We start from the raw sequence: 15,444 nt of genomic DNA on the forward strand, positions 1-15,444 counted from the left end.
CATGGGGACAAGAGAGGAGTGCAAGGAGAGAAGAGGAGAGTTTGCCAAGCTTCAGAGAAAGAGAAAAGCTAAGCAGCCATGTGAGATCTCAGGCAGAGCAGCAGCCTGTAGCCACTCCTATAATCAGGAGGTCAGAAGTATTTATCTGGGTTTAGATTTAACTGAACAACTAAAGTTGAGGGGAAGTGTGGAGGTATAGAGCTAAGAATATTGATAAGGGCACAGTTTTTCAGGTGGGAGATACTAGTGCCCAACAAATGTGTCAAATGGCAAGTTGAAATTGAACAACTGTGTGTCTCTGTCTTTTATTCCTGGATTCAGGAGAATCTGGGTGGGGGCTGGTAGTGCAGCCTGTTCCCTAAGTTTAGGCCCATTCCCAGAACTTAGACAGGGTAGTGAAAGCTCCATGCAACAGGCTGTATGCAGGGAGCATGCAGGAGCTGGACCTAGACCCCTACACATTTGTAGCAAATGTGCAGCTTGGTGTTTATGTGGTTCACCTACCAAGTGGAATTGAGGTTGTGTTGGTCTCTGCTCCATGCTATTGCATCCCTTTCTGTCATACTTGGACTGCTTGGTTAGTCTTCAGTGGAAGAGGATATGCTCAAACCTGATGGAATAGATTCCCCAGGGTAAGATGGAACCTTACGGGGGGCACATCTTCTGTAGACATAGATTTTTCACATCCTATTTATAATAAGGATTCTTCAATGCTTTAACCCCTCTAGTCCACCACCCACCAAAGGTACTGGGAAGGAATAGTTAATAAAGCAAAGGAGGATGTGGATTTGTTAGAAATAGTTCTCTGGAGCAAATCAAATCTGCTCAGGATATCAGTAGTTCAGTTCACATGAATCAGCAGTGGCAGCTTGATCCACTTGCAAACACCATTCAGGAATCGGCAAAGGCAGTTCGATCTGGAAGAAACCAATTGGCTCTGCCAATTGGCTGTGTTCAAGGTAGTGGCAAGAAGCTACCATGGTACCACAAGAAGTTCTTTGGTAGTGTTTCTCTCTACGAAGTCAAGACAAACAATGACCCACAATGAATGACAAGATGAACACATATCATAAAGTGTCATCAGTGAAGACCAGGGTCAGCAAAGCACAATGATGACCAGCAAAAAATGCTAAGGCATACCAATACCACACAGCATAGTCCACAGTCTGTGGGGTTATACTTATATCCTTTACAAACATCACATGTTCTCTCAAGTGTCTACACTTGCTAAATATCATATACCTTTTATTCCAGGCTGCTTTCCAGAAAACCACCACAAGTCTGTTCTCAACAAAACATCCTCTCATAAGAGAGTTTCCAGAAAAACATTCCACGACACAAATGAGTCTCCAAAGAAATGAGAAATTTCCACTTCACCTTTCTCTGAGAAGGGTGTGTGCTATGAGCCCATAAAAGAAATTAAATTGAAAGACCAATGTAGAGGCCTTTGTTCTTCCTGCTTTTTCTCCAATGGCCCAGGGACAACCACCTGTAAGCTTGTAAACTTCTCTTTGATTCCTTTTGTAGTGAACTGAACTATGCTAAACAACCTGTGTGATAGAATATAACTTATCAAGTTTAATTCCATGAATGGCAAACAAGACACAATTATTGCTTTTTCTTCACTTTCCATTTTTTCCAGCTTCTGTGTTTTATGAAGTTGACTTTTTAATTTCTTGCAGTGTTGCTTACATTGGAATTACAGTTCAACCATTAACAAACTGCTAGATATTGTGTTCAGTTTAAACACATAACAATGCTAAATGGAAAACTGATCACCAGCAGGTCTCTATGCCTCTTCCTCTCCTGTACATCTGTCTATTGAGGTTGGAGACCTGAATGAGCTCAGAATAATAACCTACCTCAAAAGATTCGGGGTCACCATGAGGAAATCCCCAGCATGCTGGTGCCTATGTTTTTGTACTGCTTTCTCCACTACAAAGTCTAAAAGAAGGACCTGTGCTCTTAGGCTGAAAGATGACTTCATAAGGGTAAATCCCAGGCACTGGGTATGTACACGTGAGCACAGGTACCTGGGAGGACAAAGGCATCAGATTACCCAGAGCTGGGTCACAGGTGGTTGTGAGACTTTTTATGTGGGTGAAGGGAACCAAACTCAGATACTGAGCAAGAGCAGCACATGCTCATAACTGCTAAGCCATCTCTTCATTCCCATGATGCTTTCCTTTTATAATACGCATTACCTAATTCAGGAAATCATAACAACCTTGAGGATAACTGCAGAAAGTCTTTCAGTTATGTTGTCTACTTTCTTTTTGTTGTTGTTTAGATTTAGACTATCTCCAATGGCTCCTGTCTTAAAATATTTGTCTTTAGCAAGGTGCCATTAAAAGGTGGTAGAATCACTAAAATATGGGTAAATATAGGTTTATGACAGTAAGCCCTTGGGAGAGATATTAGTCTGCTGGTGCCTCCAATACCTTTCTCTTTGTTTTCCACTACTGTGACATCAGCAGCTTCCTTCTTATCAGTTTCTTCCCCAAAGTGCTGTATAGACACAGGTATCAAGTCGGGATAAGCAATCATGGCCCAAGAACTCAGGAAGCATGAATGAAATATTAACTTTCTTCTTGAAAGTGTGTTGGTCTCAGTTCAAGAAACAGAAAGCTGTCAACCTAGCTCTCCCACAAGTGTTCTGACTCCCACAAAGAGCTGGTGAGCTTGTATTTGCCTTTATTCTGCTTTAGCTCTGGCCTGTAGATATTCTCACTTTACTATGCATTACACAGACACACACACACACACACACACACACACACACACACACACACAGACACACACACACACACAGACACACACACACACACACACACACACACACAGACACACACACACACACACACACACACACACACACACACATATATATCTTAGGCCACAGCTTTAAAACAACAAAAAAGCTTGTTTTTCCTTTAAAAAATCTTTGTATTATCAGCCACAAAATAAGATGACTTCTGAATCAGTTACTTTTCACTGCTGCAATAAAACACCACAAAGTAACACATATAAAAAGGGATTTATTTTGACTTATGAAACCAAATGGATTGAAATCTCTCATGGCACGAAGGGATGGCAGCAAGCATCAGGCAAGGTGACTGGAGCAGGAAGCTGAGATTTCACATCACCATCCTAACTACAAAGCAGAGGCTATACTGGAAGTAGGTTTAGGCTTTGAACTCTCCTGTATTAAAGATGAATGTCCAATCTTCCCTAAGCAGAGTTGTTAACTAGAAACCAAATATCCAAATGCCTGTGCCTAGAAAGGATATTTATCATTCAAACAACCATATAACTAGATTTTGTTTTTAATGTGAATTTAATGAGAATTAGCCTTTTCAGAATATCTGGTATTACATTTAAACTTAAATTATTTTTATTACTTTATCTATTTACCCTACCTTGTGGTTGAACCCAGGGCCTCAAATGTATTAACAATCACTATTCCACTGAGATACATCCCATCTCTACAAGGAGCTTTATAAAGGACTAGTTTTCTTCCATTCTTGATTTTAAGACAAACTTTGAATTGCTAGGGGAAAAAATTCCAATCATCTTTGCTATATGATTTTTAACAACCTGATTAAAGTTTTCAGTGATGTAAACGAAATGACCAACTGTGTGACAGGAGTAATGATAGAAGGGACTGAAAACAGGAGATGGCACACTATGAACAATCTAAACTCAGAAGTCTTGACTAGAGTAAAACAGAGAGTTAGCACCCCTACATACATAACAAGAAATGCAGAGATCTTGCACACACAGAGGATAAATCAAAACAAATTATTTCATTGTGGCTTAACCAAAATGCACATTTTGCACTCTAAATACCTCCAGCATCAAGATATAACTAAATAACTAAATATAGTATTTCTGCAATAGAAAAGTTTCAAAGATATTTGAAGATATGTAGGAAATATTCATTTCCCTTGACTGAGGTAAAAGAGAACATGCTGTTTAAAAATGAAAGCAGCTTTAAGGTTAAGAGTGGGGGTCACTATAGAAGTTCTCCCTGGGAATATCTTAAGAGCTACACCAACCTTTTGAAAATGCTATCATCTATCTATCTATCTATCTATCTATCTATCTATCTATCTATCTATCTAATTTTATCATGAGTAAAGTAATTTTGAAGGCCTTAAGAATAAGATAAGAGTTCCTATTCTACTCATAATTCAAAACTATTGAAATGTACACTCTGTTTATGGCCTTGTACAGGTCAGTAGAAAATTCATTACAGCTTAGCTTTCAGTTCTCCATCATTCTCAAACTTAGGACTTCTGTGCACATCTGTACACTCACTTTCCTTCACTGTGAGCTTCATCTCTGCAAGTTCAGTTTCTGAAGAGTCAATTTCCCCAGGAAATTGGAATTTCCTCATAAGTATTAGAATGAAGACGGCAGGGAGAAAGCTTGATCCTCTCAGTGCTGCAGGCAACCCAAGGTAAATGCGCCTATTGAAAAGAATTAATCTGTATTAAATCTTAATGTGTGAAGTGAAAGCCAATTTTTTAATATTCTTACAGATCATCATTTATTCTTCAAAGAAAAGCATTAGGGCATTATTTTTTCCATATACTTTATATAATCTACTTTGCTGAATTATTAATTCTGTTAAAATGTTGAAAACATTTCTTTTTAAATTCTTTCTTTTATTTATATATATATGTAGTTATTGTTGTTTAATATTTTATTTATTTTATGTATTTGAGTACACTATCATTGTCTTCAGATACACCAGAAAAGGGCATCAGATTCCATTACAGATAGGTGTGAGCCACCATGTGGTTGCTGAAAATTGCACTCATGACTTCTGGAAGAGCAATCAGTGCTCTTAACTGCTGAGCCATCTCTCCAGCCCAAAAACATTCCTATCATAGAAGTTTAAATGTATTTTCTTCTTTTTGGTGATGGCTGGTATTGTTGTCAACTTGACTGGATTTAGGACCATTATAGAAATACATTTCTGGGTGTGTCTATGAGGATATTTTCAGAAAGTTTTAACTGATAATGAATTCCTATGATGATTGTTAGCATCATGCTCTGAACTTCTAATACTTGGAGATTCCTGACGGAGCATATACAACATGACCAGCCTTCTCCCAATCCACCACTATGCCTCCTCTGACATTATTTTCTGTTCTCTTATATACTGAGTCAATAAAACCCTATATCAAGTTAAGAAAACTCTTCTGTTTTATTTGCTCAAAGTTTGATCACACTGGCATAAAATATTGCAAAATCACTTTTCAAGTTTTATTTTCTTTTCAGCATTTGTATGCTGTGTTAAACTAATAGATTTTTGTGCTATTGAAAACCTTGTATGTCTAAAATTAGTCATGTTAATAATTTTTATATATTAGTAGATTCAATTTATTAATTTTCGTGCTTAGTTTTGGATGTATAGTGGTCAACTTACCTTATTTTTTTTTGTTGTTGTTTTTATCTATGTGTATGTGGTGGGTCTCAGTGTAGGTATGTGTTAATGAGTCCAGGATATCTGTGAACTTGGAGTAAATGAAGATAGAGTAAAGTTGTGATTTCCTAATTTGGGTTATGGGAAACGAATTCATGCCCTACTCAGGAGCAATATGTGCTCTTAACCCCTGAGCTATCTCTTTAGCTTCACATTCTATTCCTTTGCTGATTCTGTTCAGTTAAACCATGAAGACTGCAAAGCTTCCATAAATAGATTAGCTAATTTTCCCTTTCACACTTCCTAGAATAACTTATAAAATAACTTGTAAACAGTTATAAGTATATTTTCTTTGTAAATTGGATAAAATATACTTTAAAGTTTCTGTACTTACTATGTTTGGGGTAATAGATATTTTTGATATATGCATATTTATTCCAAATTCCAAAGTATTCCAAAATCACTATACTGAGCCAGTATTGTGTTCATGAGGCAACTAATCACTAAGTAAAATGGGGGATTACAGGTTTCCAGATATGAAACTGGCAGTCAAATTTAGATAGCAGGTCACTTCTGGCTACAGCACTCAGGATGATTTATTTTTAACTGAAAGGGTGCTACACATATTTGAGTTTTTAAATCTATTCATGCTGCAAGTAGGAGAGAGCTGTGAAGTTTCCAAGAGGTAGAATAACAGATATCATGCTGCCCGAATGTGTTGGGACTCTGTTATCCCAACCCCCACGTAAGAAAGGAGTCCCTCCTTTCTGTCCATAGATATTTGTTGTAGGAGCTGAGAGGTTTGTTTGCACTCACAGCATCATTGTCCCTTGCCACAGTATCTTGTTGTCATATTTTTAATCTCTGGTATTCTGCCATATTAGATTGGCTCAACATGCAGGTCTTCACTACTGCTCTTGAGCCTCTATTCAGAAACTCTGATTTCCCTCATGTATGCATATATATATATATATATATATATATATATATATATATATATATTCTTTTTAAATAATGGAAAATATTAAAATATATAAGTAAGAAGGTAAGAAAGTTGTGTCATCTATGCCCATTCTGCAAATGACTCAAGAATATGCTAGATATGAATGAAGATATTTTATGAACTACAAAATTAGGTCTCAAAAGTAATCTTTACCTGAAGCTGTTTATATCATACATCCTACAGGCCCCTGGCTCACCACATTTCAGAGTTCCCCAATGTAAACAGGTTCTGTCTATCAAAGCACCAAAGTAAATAGGTGCAGGAATGCCAGCTGCAATGAAGAAAGAAAGAAAATCAGCTCATTGGCAGGAAGAAAGAAAAGAGATATTATTTTATTTGGAATTTCTTTAATTTTTCTATTTTTAAAAAAACATGAAAAAATATGAATCAAATGCTCTAAATATACCTTTATAAGTTATAAATTAATACAAAGTTTCTAGATTTAGAAACAAGAAATTTTATTCATGAGATGAGATGAATGTATTCATTGAGTTCATAATCAAGAACCTCATGAGTTTTCATAAATGTCTTGTGATGGTTTTCTATATGTCCACCTAACATAACCATTTCCTTCTCACTTTGTTCTTGAATCTACTAAAAGATGAAAAGTGTAATTAAGTTAAGGAAAGTTCAGGTAATAGGAAACATTTTTCATTTCTGTAGTTACTTCATTCCCAACTAATTACAAGGGGACAGTTCCAAACATAATGACTTATAAACAAAAGTTCACATAAAGTGTGTCTATGTTAATGATGCTACCAGCTCATGGGAATTTCTGGATGTGGACAGTTGGGACACTGCAGATCCAGAAAGAAACTATCTTTATCTCTCTCATTGATCATTCCTTGACCATCCATGTATCTGAGTTATATCCATGTGACTATCATATGAAGCTGTTTGGGATGAATTGACCTAACAGGTCACTAGCTTCTACACACACAAATACTAAGAATGCTATGAGATATGTGATATCTGAGCCTATATCACAGAACTCCATGCTCCACCTACCAAATGCTTTCAAAGAAATATTTGAGAAGTGCCTTATTCATGACTCTCTTTGTTCTTTAACTACAAATATCAACATCTGTTACTCTGTTGGAACCTAAAATTGGGAGTACCCAAAACTGTTCTCATGTCATGTTGATTTATATTTGACTTAAGAATAAACCCACTTATTACCTTTAATGTAAGAGCTGTGCTTGGTTAATAATATAGATTTTATCCTTTTATTCAAAGAAAATTAATTGATTTGCTAAGTATTTAATATTGGTCTGATGTGTTGGGGAAATTTTCATACCTAATATTCTCATGCAAAATGCATGTAATCCAACTCCAAGTGACTTTTCTTCAGACTTCATACACCTGAGAAATAAATAAATATATACATATATAAAAGTTCATCATGCCAATTCATATCTGCCCTAGTATCCTTCCAATGACTGTGGTAGTTCATGATTCTAATAGTTAAAATTTTCATCCTGAAGTAAGAATGATACAGCTCAGTCAAAATTCTGTTCCTGTGTGGACAAGCAGTTTTGACCTTGGCTAGCCAACTTTTTCCTTAATAAACCTCTGCTGATTGCATCCAGGTATGGTTTCTTATGATTTTTTGGTGGTTGTGATTTCCTGAGACTTGAGGAAGGGTCTCCAGAGTTTGGGGGTCTTCATTTGGGGGCTTGTCCTGGATTTTGCGACCACCCTAATCCAAGAACCCCACTGGGAGGTGAGGGAACACGGAGGTCTTCTGTCTGGTTGTTGTGTGACCTTTTGTCTAAATTGCCTGGTTTCTGGTTTTTCATGTGCTGGGTTGTCTAAATCGTCTGATTTCTCGTGTGCGGTTTTGTCTAGGTTTGTCTAAGTTGTTTGGTTTCTAAGTTGCTTGTGCCCATCTGTCTGAATTATTTGGTTTCTGAAAAGTGCACTTTTGGTTTGGACTGGCAGCTGTTTCTGTCTTATAAGGGGCAGTAAACCATTTCTGTCTCAAGAGGAGATAAACGAGTGATTAGCAAACATGCCATGAGGTCACTAGCTGCTGCACCCCAGAGATGTCTGGGGGTTCATTTAGGTGCCAGAGAGGATGTGGAATCCCTCTCGGCTGACACTAGTGATTGAGACAAGCTTTTGTTAGTCTCTTTGTGTGTTAACAATGGGGCAGAGAAGAAAGGTCAGAAATGACCACCGCAGCCTAGGGCAGCAGTTGTTGTGCTCTCACTTGTTGTGCTCTCATGGCAGTATGTCTATTTTTGGGTTGTTCATTGCTGGCATGTTAGAAATCTGTTAGACTTGGTCCAGCATAGGCTGGCCAAGTTGTCTGATTCTGTTAAGTCTGAACCTGTGAAGACTGACCGCGTTGTCTGGTTATTGGAGTCTTACTTAAGAGGCAGAAGCAGGAGGATTTCTGGCTGTCTTTCTATGCCCTTATTGTGTAACTTGGTCTGCGCCCGTGACAGGGGCAAAAACTGTCTGTATCACCTGATTTATGTGCCGCCCTTGAGAGGGGTGAGCTATCTGTGTTTTTTTGTATTTTCTTGGCAAATCATCTGTGTGTTAGCCATTAATCTACTGTGTTAAACATCTTGAGTTAAAAATACATAACATGATCACTGGCAGAGAAAGAGATGAAGTCACTGGCACAAGAGTGCTGCTGCAGAGCAGAGAGGTGGGCAGGTCCTTTAGTAAGGGGCACCAACCTTGTTTGCAGTTCGGGTTTGGACAGCCTGCCTACCACATGTAGGGTATCCTCCAAGTAACACCACATGGAGGGCGCCCTCGCCCAGACCACACTTGGTGGGAGACAGCTTGTGGTTCCCCAGCACAGCACCCTTGAACCACTCAGCCATGCAAGTTGGCTGCCACCTAATTTGGTGTGTGTGTGTGTGTGTGTGTGTGTGTGTGTGTGTGTGTGTGTGTGTGACTGTACTGGGGACCTCAGGGTCGATGCTGTAAAAAAATTGGTGGCTTTCCACCTGCCACCTATGACGATAGATAGGGCCCAGGTAATTAAAAACCTGGCAGTGGAGCCAGGGCAGCTAGACAAACAGCCCCAGCAAGATTATTCACCTGTGAGTTATAATTATATATATTTTTTTATTAAAAAGTAGTGCGTGAAGAGCACTGAGATTTTTTTTTAAAGGAAAAGTAAATAAGTAACACTGAGACAAGTCACGTGATGTGACTCCAGCTTAGAAACGCTGAACCAACAAACCTGCCTGCAGACAGGTCAGACAGGTCAGGCAGGTTGCGTACTACAAGAAGTTACAGGCTGTCCTGTGTCAGAGAGGCAAAAGATTAGGCCTCCATTTTGGTACAGATACAAATTTATAGTAAAAAAATAAGTTAGTAATCAAAGCAATAGATAGGCCAGGATCCCTCAGGCACCTAGATCTAGTGCCCAATATAGTCACCTAGATAAATCTAGTAGAAGAATACCCTTCCCCCCAATAAAAGCCTTTCTTCCGCAAGACCCTTGTAGGTTCTGGTCTTCAGGAGTGAAGAACAAGAGAGGATACCAGGAAAAGAATGTTCCCTCAGACATGGGGACCCCATCAATTGATCAGGCCATGGTCAACAGCAGGTTACAGAAAGTAAGGGACACCCAAAAGCCCACACCAGATCCCGTTGATAGATCTTGTGTAAGAACGTGAGACCCCACTAATTTTGACCAAGGCACATAAGGTTAAACAGGGAGGCTAGAGAAACTACAAGATAAGTCATTAGAAGGTTTAGTGTAAGTCTAGAGAAAAAGAGTGGAGAAGAGGAGTGGAGAAGGTTTAGTGTAAGTCTAGAAAAAGGAGTGGAGAAGATAAAAGGTTTAGTGTAAGATAAAAGGACTAGTATAAGTTGCTGAGACTAGAGAGAGGTAAAGAAAAAGAAAGGTAACAGGAAAAGAATTTACAGAAAGCAGAGAAGAGGGACTCCAATCCAAGGGAGATAAGAAACTTCTTGAAAAAGACCAGTGTGCACACTGCAAGTAAAGGAGCCAGCTTCGGGGTCCATGAGGGCCCTAACAAATAGAAGCCAGGGCCAGGAAATCCCAGGCTTTGAAAAACACCCCAAATGGCGAAGATATAAGCTCCGTGTGAAGACAGCTATTGAGATAGATGGGGCAACTTGGAGCCACCCAACTCTTGATAAACACAGGGTCCTCCTCCAGGCCAATGGGCCAAAATGTATTCATGGACTACCCGAAAATAATGGACTAAGTGATGGGCTGGATATCCCATTCATTTATGGTCATCCTAGACTGTTCCTACCCTCTGTCGGGTTGAGACTTACTCCCCAAGATGGGGGTCCAGATACACTTCCTACCCAATGGGCTGCAACTAACTGACAAGAACTCGTGGGTAGAGGAAAGGCTTCTCCTACTGACTCCAGCCAGGAGCCGAGGTAACCTGCTTTACAGAAGGGAGCAGTTTTCTCCATGCTGGTCAGAGACAAGCCAGTGGTACTGTGGTGGACACAAATGTCATCTGGGCTGACTCCCCACCCCTGGGATCATTGGTGCAGAGAGCAACCTTGGAACCTGGGGCCGACAAGCAAGTATGCTTTTGCCACAGCCCATGTCCACAGGGCTATATACCAATAGAGGAAACCCTGATGAAGCCAGCAGCTGTAAATATTCATTGCCCAGGACACCAAAAGGGAGGGACTCAGTGGCCTGAGGCAATAACCGGACAGATCAAATGGCTTGATACAGGAGCCCCTCTTGGTTTTGGGCCTAAGAGATGGCCTCACTTAAAACACAGAGTAAGAGAAAGAACACAGATTGCTAGCCATCCTGCCAGCTACTATCTAGAGGAAAAGAGGCAATGGTGTACACAAGAAGGGAGAACTGTACTCCCCAGAAAACAAAAGACTTACCAAGCTAAATGCACAGATGGACTCTTAAGATATGAGTGCAACCAAGCAGCCAGGAGATTTAAAGCATATAATGGACCTCAGGTTTTGGACTAGAGAAATGATAAGGCAGTGTAAGATATGCCAACAAGCAAATGCTTATGAGACTTAGAGTAAATAAGAAAATACCTACGAGAAAACAGCCTAGAATAGGGACCTTCACGAGGTTTCAAGTGTCCTAGGTAATTAGATCAGATAGCAGTTTTACTTTTGTTTTTAAGGTAATTCAGAAATTGTCAGAGATATTAGAAGCTTCACTGTTTATACTGTCTCCAAAGCTCAGGACAGGTAGAGAGAATATACAGAACCCTAAAACTAAATTGCCCTCGGGAACTGGCGCTGGCTAGAGTGTCCCTTGTCCTTGTTCCACACCAAAAATGTCCCTTTTGTGTGAGAAATGATTTTTCAGGCTACTAAGAGACTGTTCCTGGCGCTGGTGACCATCTGACCTCCTTGAAGTTCACCAACACCACCTGTGCCTGATGCCAACTGAAGAACATCCAGAACAACTCCCGCTGTTTAGCTCAAGGATTTCTGCTATTCTACAAGTCCAAAGAACAGCAGGCCTTGACTCCTGAGCCATCCCACCCTAGAGGCACAGGGGTATTGCTGCCTTAGAGGGTGTGGCTTAGGGTGTGTACACCTAAGGTTAAATGACAGCTTGTGATTCCAAGATTGAAATTGAAATGTGAATCTAGAGTTATAGATTTGTTCCTTTTGCAATTTCTCTTTATTATATATGTGATTTTATATATATGTAGACAACTATGTACCACAAAATATGTAAAAGTCAAAGGACAACTTTGAAAGTGTGTTTAACAAGAATAAAAACTTTTTGAGACCCCCCTAGCCAATAAAATAAAGCCTGAGGACACCTGCTAACAAATACTTAGTGCCTAAGATTGATAAATGGTGAGCTTGCAGTTCAAAATTAACCCTTTATATATCTACTTCTGTCTTAGATGAAGTCAAAGATTATTATATACTTGTCCAGCTAGTTCCTCGGGTTTACTACCACCCTACAGGTACTCTTGAACTGAGCTTGAGATACATCCTAGACTCTTCCACAGAGAGCCTATTTTCCTTGACTCTAGCTATTACATTGAGACTAGGAGTGGCCGCAGGTGTGGAGTCAGGTGCTGCTAAGAGGACTAGACTTGCTGTTTCTTAAAGAAGGAAGTTTGTTTGCTGCTCTAAGAGAAGAATGTTGCTTCTATGTAGACCAGAGACAGAAAGATAGAGAGCAAAGTTGGTTGGAGAGTTGGTTCAATAAGTCCCCTTGGAAGACAACCCTATTATCCTCCCTTGCTGGACCTCTTGTAATTTTACTCTTGCTTTTAACCATAGGTCCTTACATTTTAAATAGATTAATAACTTTTGTTAGAAAAAGGATAAGTGCTGTTCAGCTTTTTGTGTTACACCATCAATATAGAGCTTTAGGTCAAGAAAATGATGATTATGATGACACTGGAGTTTAAACTTTTCTAAAGCTAGATCCACATCAGAAAAAGTGGGGTGAAAATAGACTTATTAATAATTGAGTTTTTATAATTAAAAACATAACCTTATCAGAAAAAGTGGGGATGTAGAGTAAGAATTATAAAGACCATTTTATGAAATATATATATATGCTTTTTCTTTACCCCAAACCTGAGCAAAAGAATGCAAGTTCCAGAAAGAGGAACTGGATGTAAGATTTCAGGCTTTCACTGCCCGGGGACACATTCTGGGTGGAGGGCATTATCCCTGAATCAGAGGACACTTGCTGGATTAACATTCCTCAAGCCTCAGGGTGAGGCTTCTCAAGGCTATGGCAAGTGAGAAATAGTAATAGAGAAATAGTTGGTAATGACAGGGTAGGGCACAGTGACATGGTAAAACTACAGTTTTGAGAAGAATGAGTGTGCAGAATGATTTTCACGTGGCTCTAAGTCATTTAGGGTGGATTCCTCTGAAATGTTCCACTGTTCTTGGTTACCACCCCCCCCCCTTGAGGTTTTCCCAGTGTTACAGCCTGCTGATGTTCAAAATTTGTAAAACAACCAATCATGTGTAAGCGCTCGAAAATGCAACCAATCATGTGTAACCTCGTGAAAATTCTTTCCTTTTCCCACCCCATGCAAAAAAAAAAAAAAAAAAAAAAAAAAACCCTCAGCTTGCTGGCCTTTTGTCAAGATTCTGTTCCTGCGTGGACGAGCAGTTTTGACCTTGGCTAGCCAACTTTCTCCCTAATAAACCTCTGCTGATTGAAAAAAAAAAAAAAAAAAGAATGATACAGCTCTACCTTTGCCTTTGTAATGTCTACACTGAAATAGGACAGTAAGGACTTCTGAAAGGTGGCCCCCAACCTCCACACATCTAAAGCACAGCTGAGCCCTTTAACAGTTAGTCATCGTCTACTAACATAGGTGAATCATTTTTCTGATTACCATGGCAAGCTATACCCACTTTAAAGGACCTGAAACTGTGAATCTATAAACAAAGTAAAGTTTGATATTCTTAAGTTGTTTGCCAGGCATTTTTCATGCTGATAAAATGTGTTAATACATGTTATACAAAAATTCAACAGCACTTGGGAGGCAGAGGCAGGCAGATTTCTGAGTTCAAGGCCAGCCTGGTCTATAGAGTGAGTTCCAGAACAACCAGGGCTACACAGAGAAACCCTGCCTTGAAAATCCAAAACCAAAAAAAAAAAAAATTCAAAATATTGTAGAGGTGATTTTATAGATAAACAGAGCAAGAAATCATCATGGAGGCTATGACATTCAGAAAAAGACTTCTTGGTTATATAGAGCTAACAACTTTAGATAATTGTCTCTCCCATACTATCTGTAGAAAAAGACTTGAGATAATTTTGGTAATTACATATGAAGGAGAGGCCTATAATGCAGTCAGGAAAAAAATGAAAAATATTCTTATGAATTAGGAATATACAAGCTCTTTTAAAATATCTTCTTTTCCCAACAAATACACCTTTGGTTTAAAAAAAAAAAAGCATAAATAATGGGATTTCGGTTTTGGAAACAATTCCATGAAAGAGTCCAAGAAAACAAAATAGACTTGAAGAGTAAAGATAGCATGCAAATAGTAGCATTATATCATTCATTATTTATATCACAATCATCAAATTCAGCAAAAAAAAAAAAAAAAAAAAAAAAGAACAAATAAAACACCCAACTTAAATAGACCAACAAGAACTTACATTAGGACCTACAAGATGGCTCAGTGGGTAAAGTTGCTTGCCATCAAGCTTGAAAAACTGAGTTCAATACCTGGAATCCACATAATAGAAATAAAACCAACTCCTGTGATCTGTCCTTTCATTTTAACGTGCATGCCATGGCATGTGAACACACACACACACACACACACACACACACACACACACACATAAGTTCATGCACATGAACAAACACATTTAACTTATACACAAAGTATTTCAAATAATCAAACATTAAAACATCAATGAGCCATGTTTTTTTTTTTTTCAGCCAGTGGAAACTTTAGAAAGTAAGATAATTGTGAACATGAGTGAGGAGTGGAAACAGGCATGCAGTAGATCTGAGAATATTTCTCCATAGTGTGTTCGGGGATTCTAACAGGAGATTTCAGCAGCTCACATGCCCTTCACCTGTGACCCTCCTCCTTGATGAGGAAAGTCTTCATTATCAACTGAGCATGCAGCTTTGCCACTGAGGCATCTGGAGTAGTAAGGGAGAAAGGAGACAGCACTTAGCCCCATCAGCTGAATCTGCCTAGCAGGTGATATAGTGACAGATGTCACATCCAAATGTCCCTCGCTTATAAGAGTATGTCTTAAGCCCGATTCACAGGCAGTACTTGGTTCCTTTTTCTGGCTATTAACCCATAAACCAAAACAAGGCATATACTACATCTCCATTTGTAGGAATTAAGAATATAACATCTTACATTAGAAAATGAATATATAAGGTCATGCTTATTTTAGTGAGCTGTATGTTGGGTAGAATCTGGGAAGAAAGGAGAAGCAGAGGAATGGAAGAATGAGAGAGGAAAAGAGAGGGCAGGAAAGGACAGGAGAGGAGAGGACAGGAAAGAAGAACAGAAGTGAGGGGAGAACAGGGGGAAGCAA

At 39.1% G+C, this 15,444-nt stretch overlaps 1 protein-coding gene across 5 annotated transcripts in view; it reads right to left on the reverse strand.

Annotated features, from left to right (window-relative positions):
- Positions 1 to 3,018: 3,018 nt before the first annotated feature.
- LOC117715352 (solute carrier organic anion transporter family member 1A4) overlaps positions 3,019 to 15,444 on the reverse strand; it is a 55,566-nt gene continuing 43,140 nt past the window's right edge. For 4 of the 5 annotated variants that reach the window (XM_034512127.2, XM_076940767.1, XM_076940765.1 and 1 more), the window contains 3 exons: positions 7,735 to 7,799; positions 6,591 to 6,708; positions 3,019 to 4,472 (listed from right to left, as the gene is read on the reverse strand). In XM_034512127.2, the coding sequence (XP_034368018.1) occupies positions 4,253 to 4,472; positions 6,591 to 6,708; positions 7,735 to 7,799 (403 nt within the window). In that variant the 3' untranslated portion in view covers positions 3,019 to 4,252. Of the gene's footprint in view, positions 4,473 to 5,437; positions 5,526 to 6,590; positions 6,709 to 7,734; positions 7,800 to 15,444 lie in introns of all 5 variants that reach the window. The other variant, XR_013112717.1, reaches the window with a different exon arrangement.

Source organism: Arvicanthis niloticus, chromosome 9 (assembly GCF_011762505.2).
Source record: "Arvicanthis niloticus isolate mArvNil1 chromosome 9, mArvNil1.pat.X, whole genome shotgun sequence".
Taxonomy (NCBI): Eukaryota; Metazoa; Chordata; class Mammalia; order Rodentia; family Muridae; genus Arvicanthis; species Arvicanthis niloticus.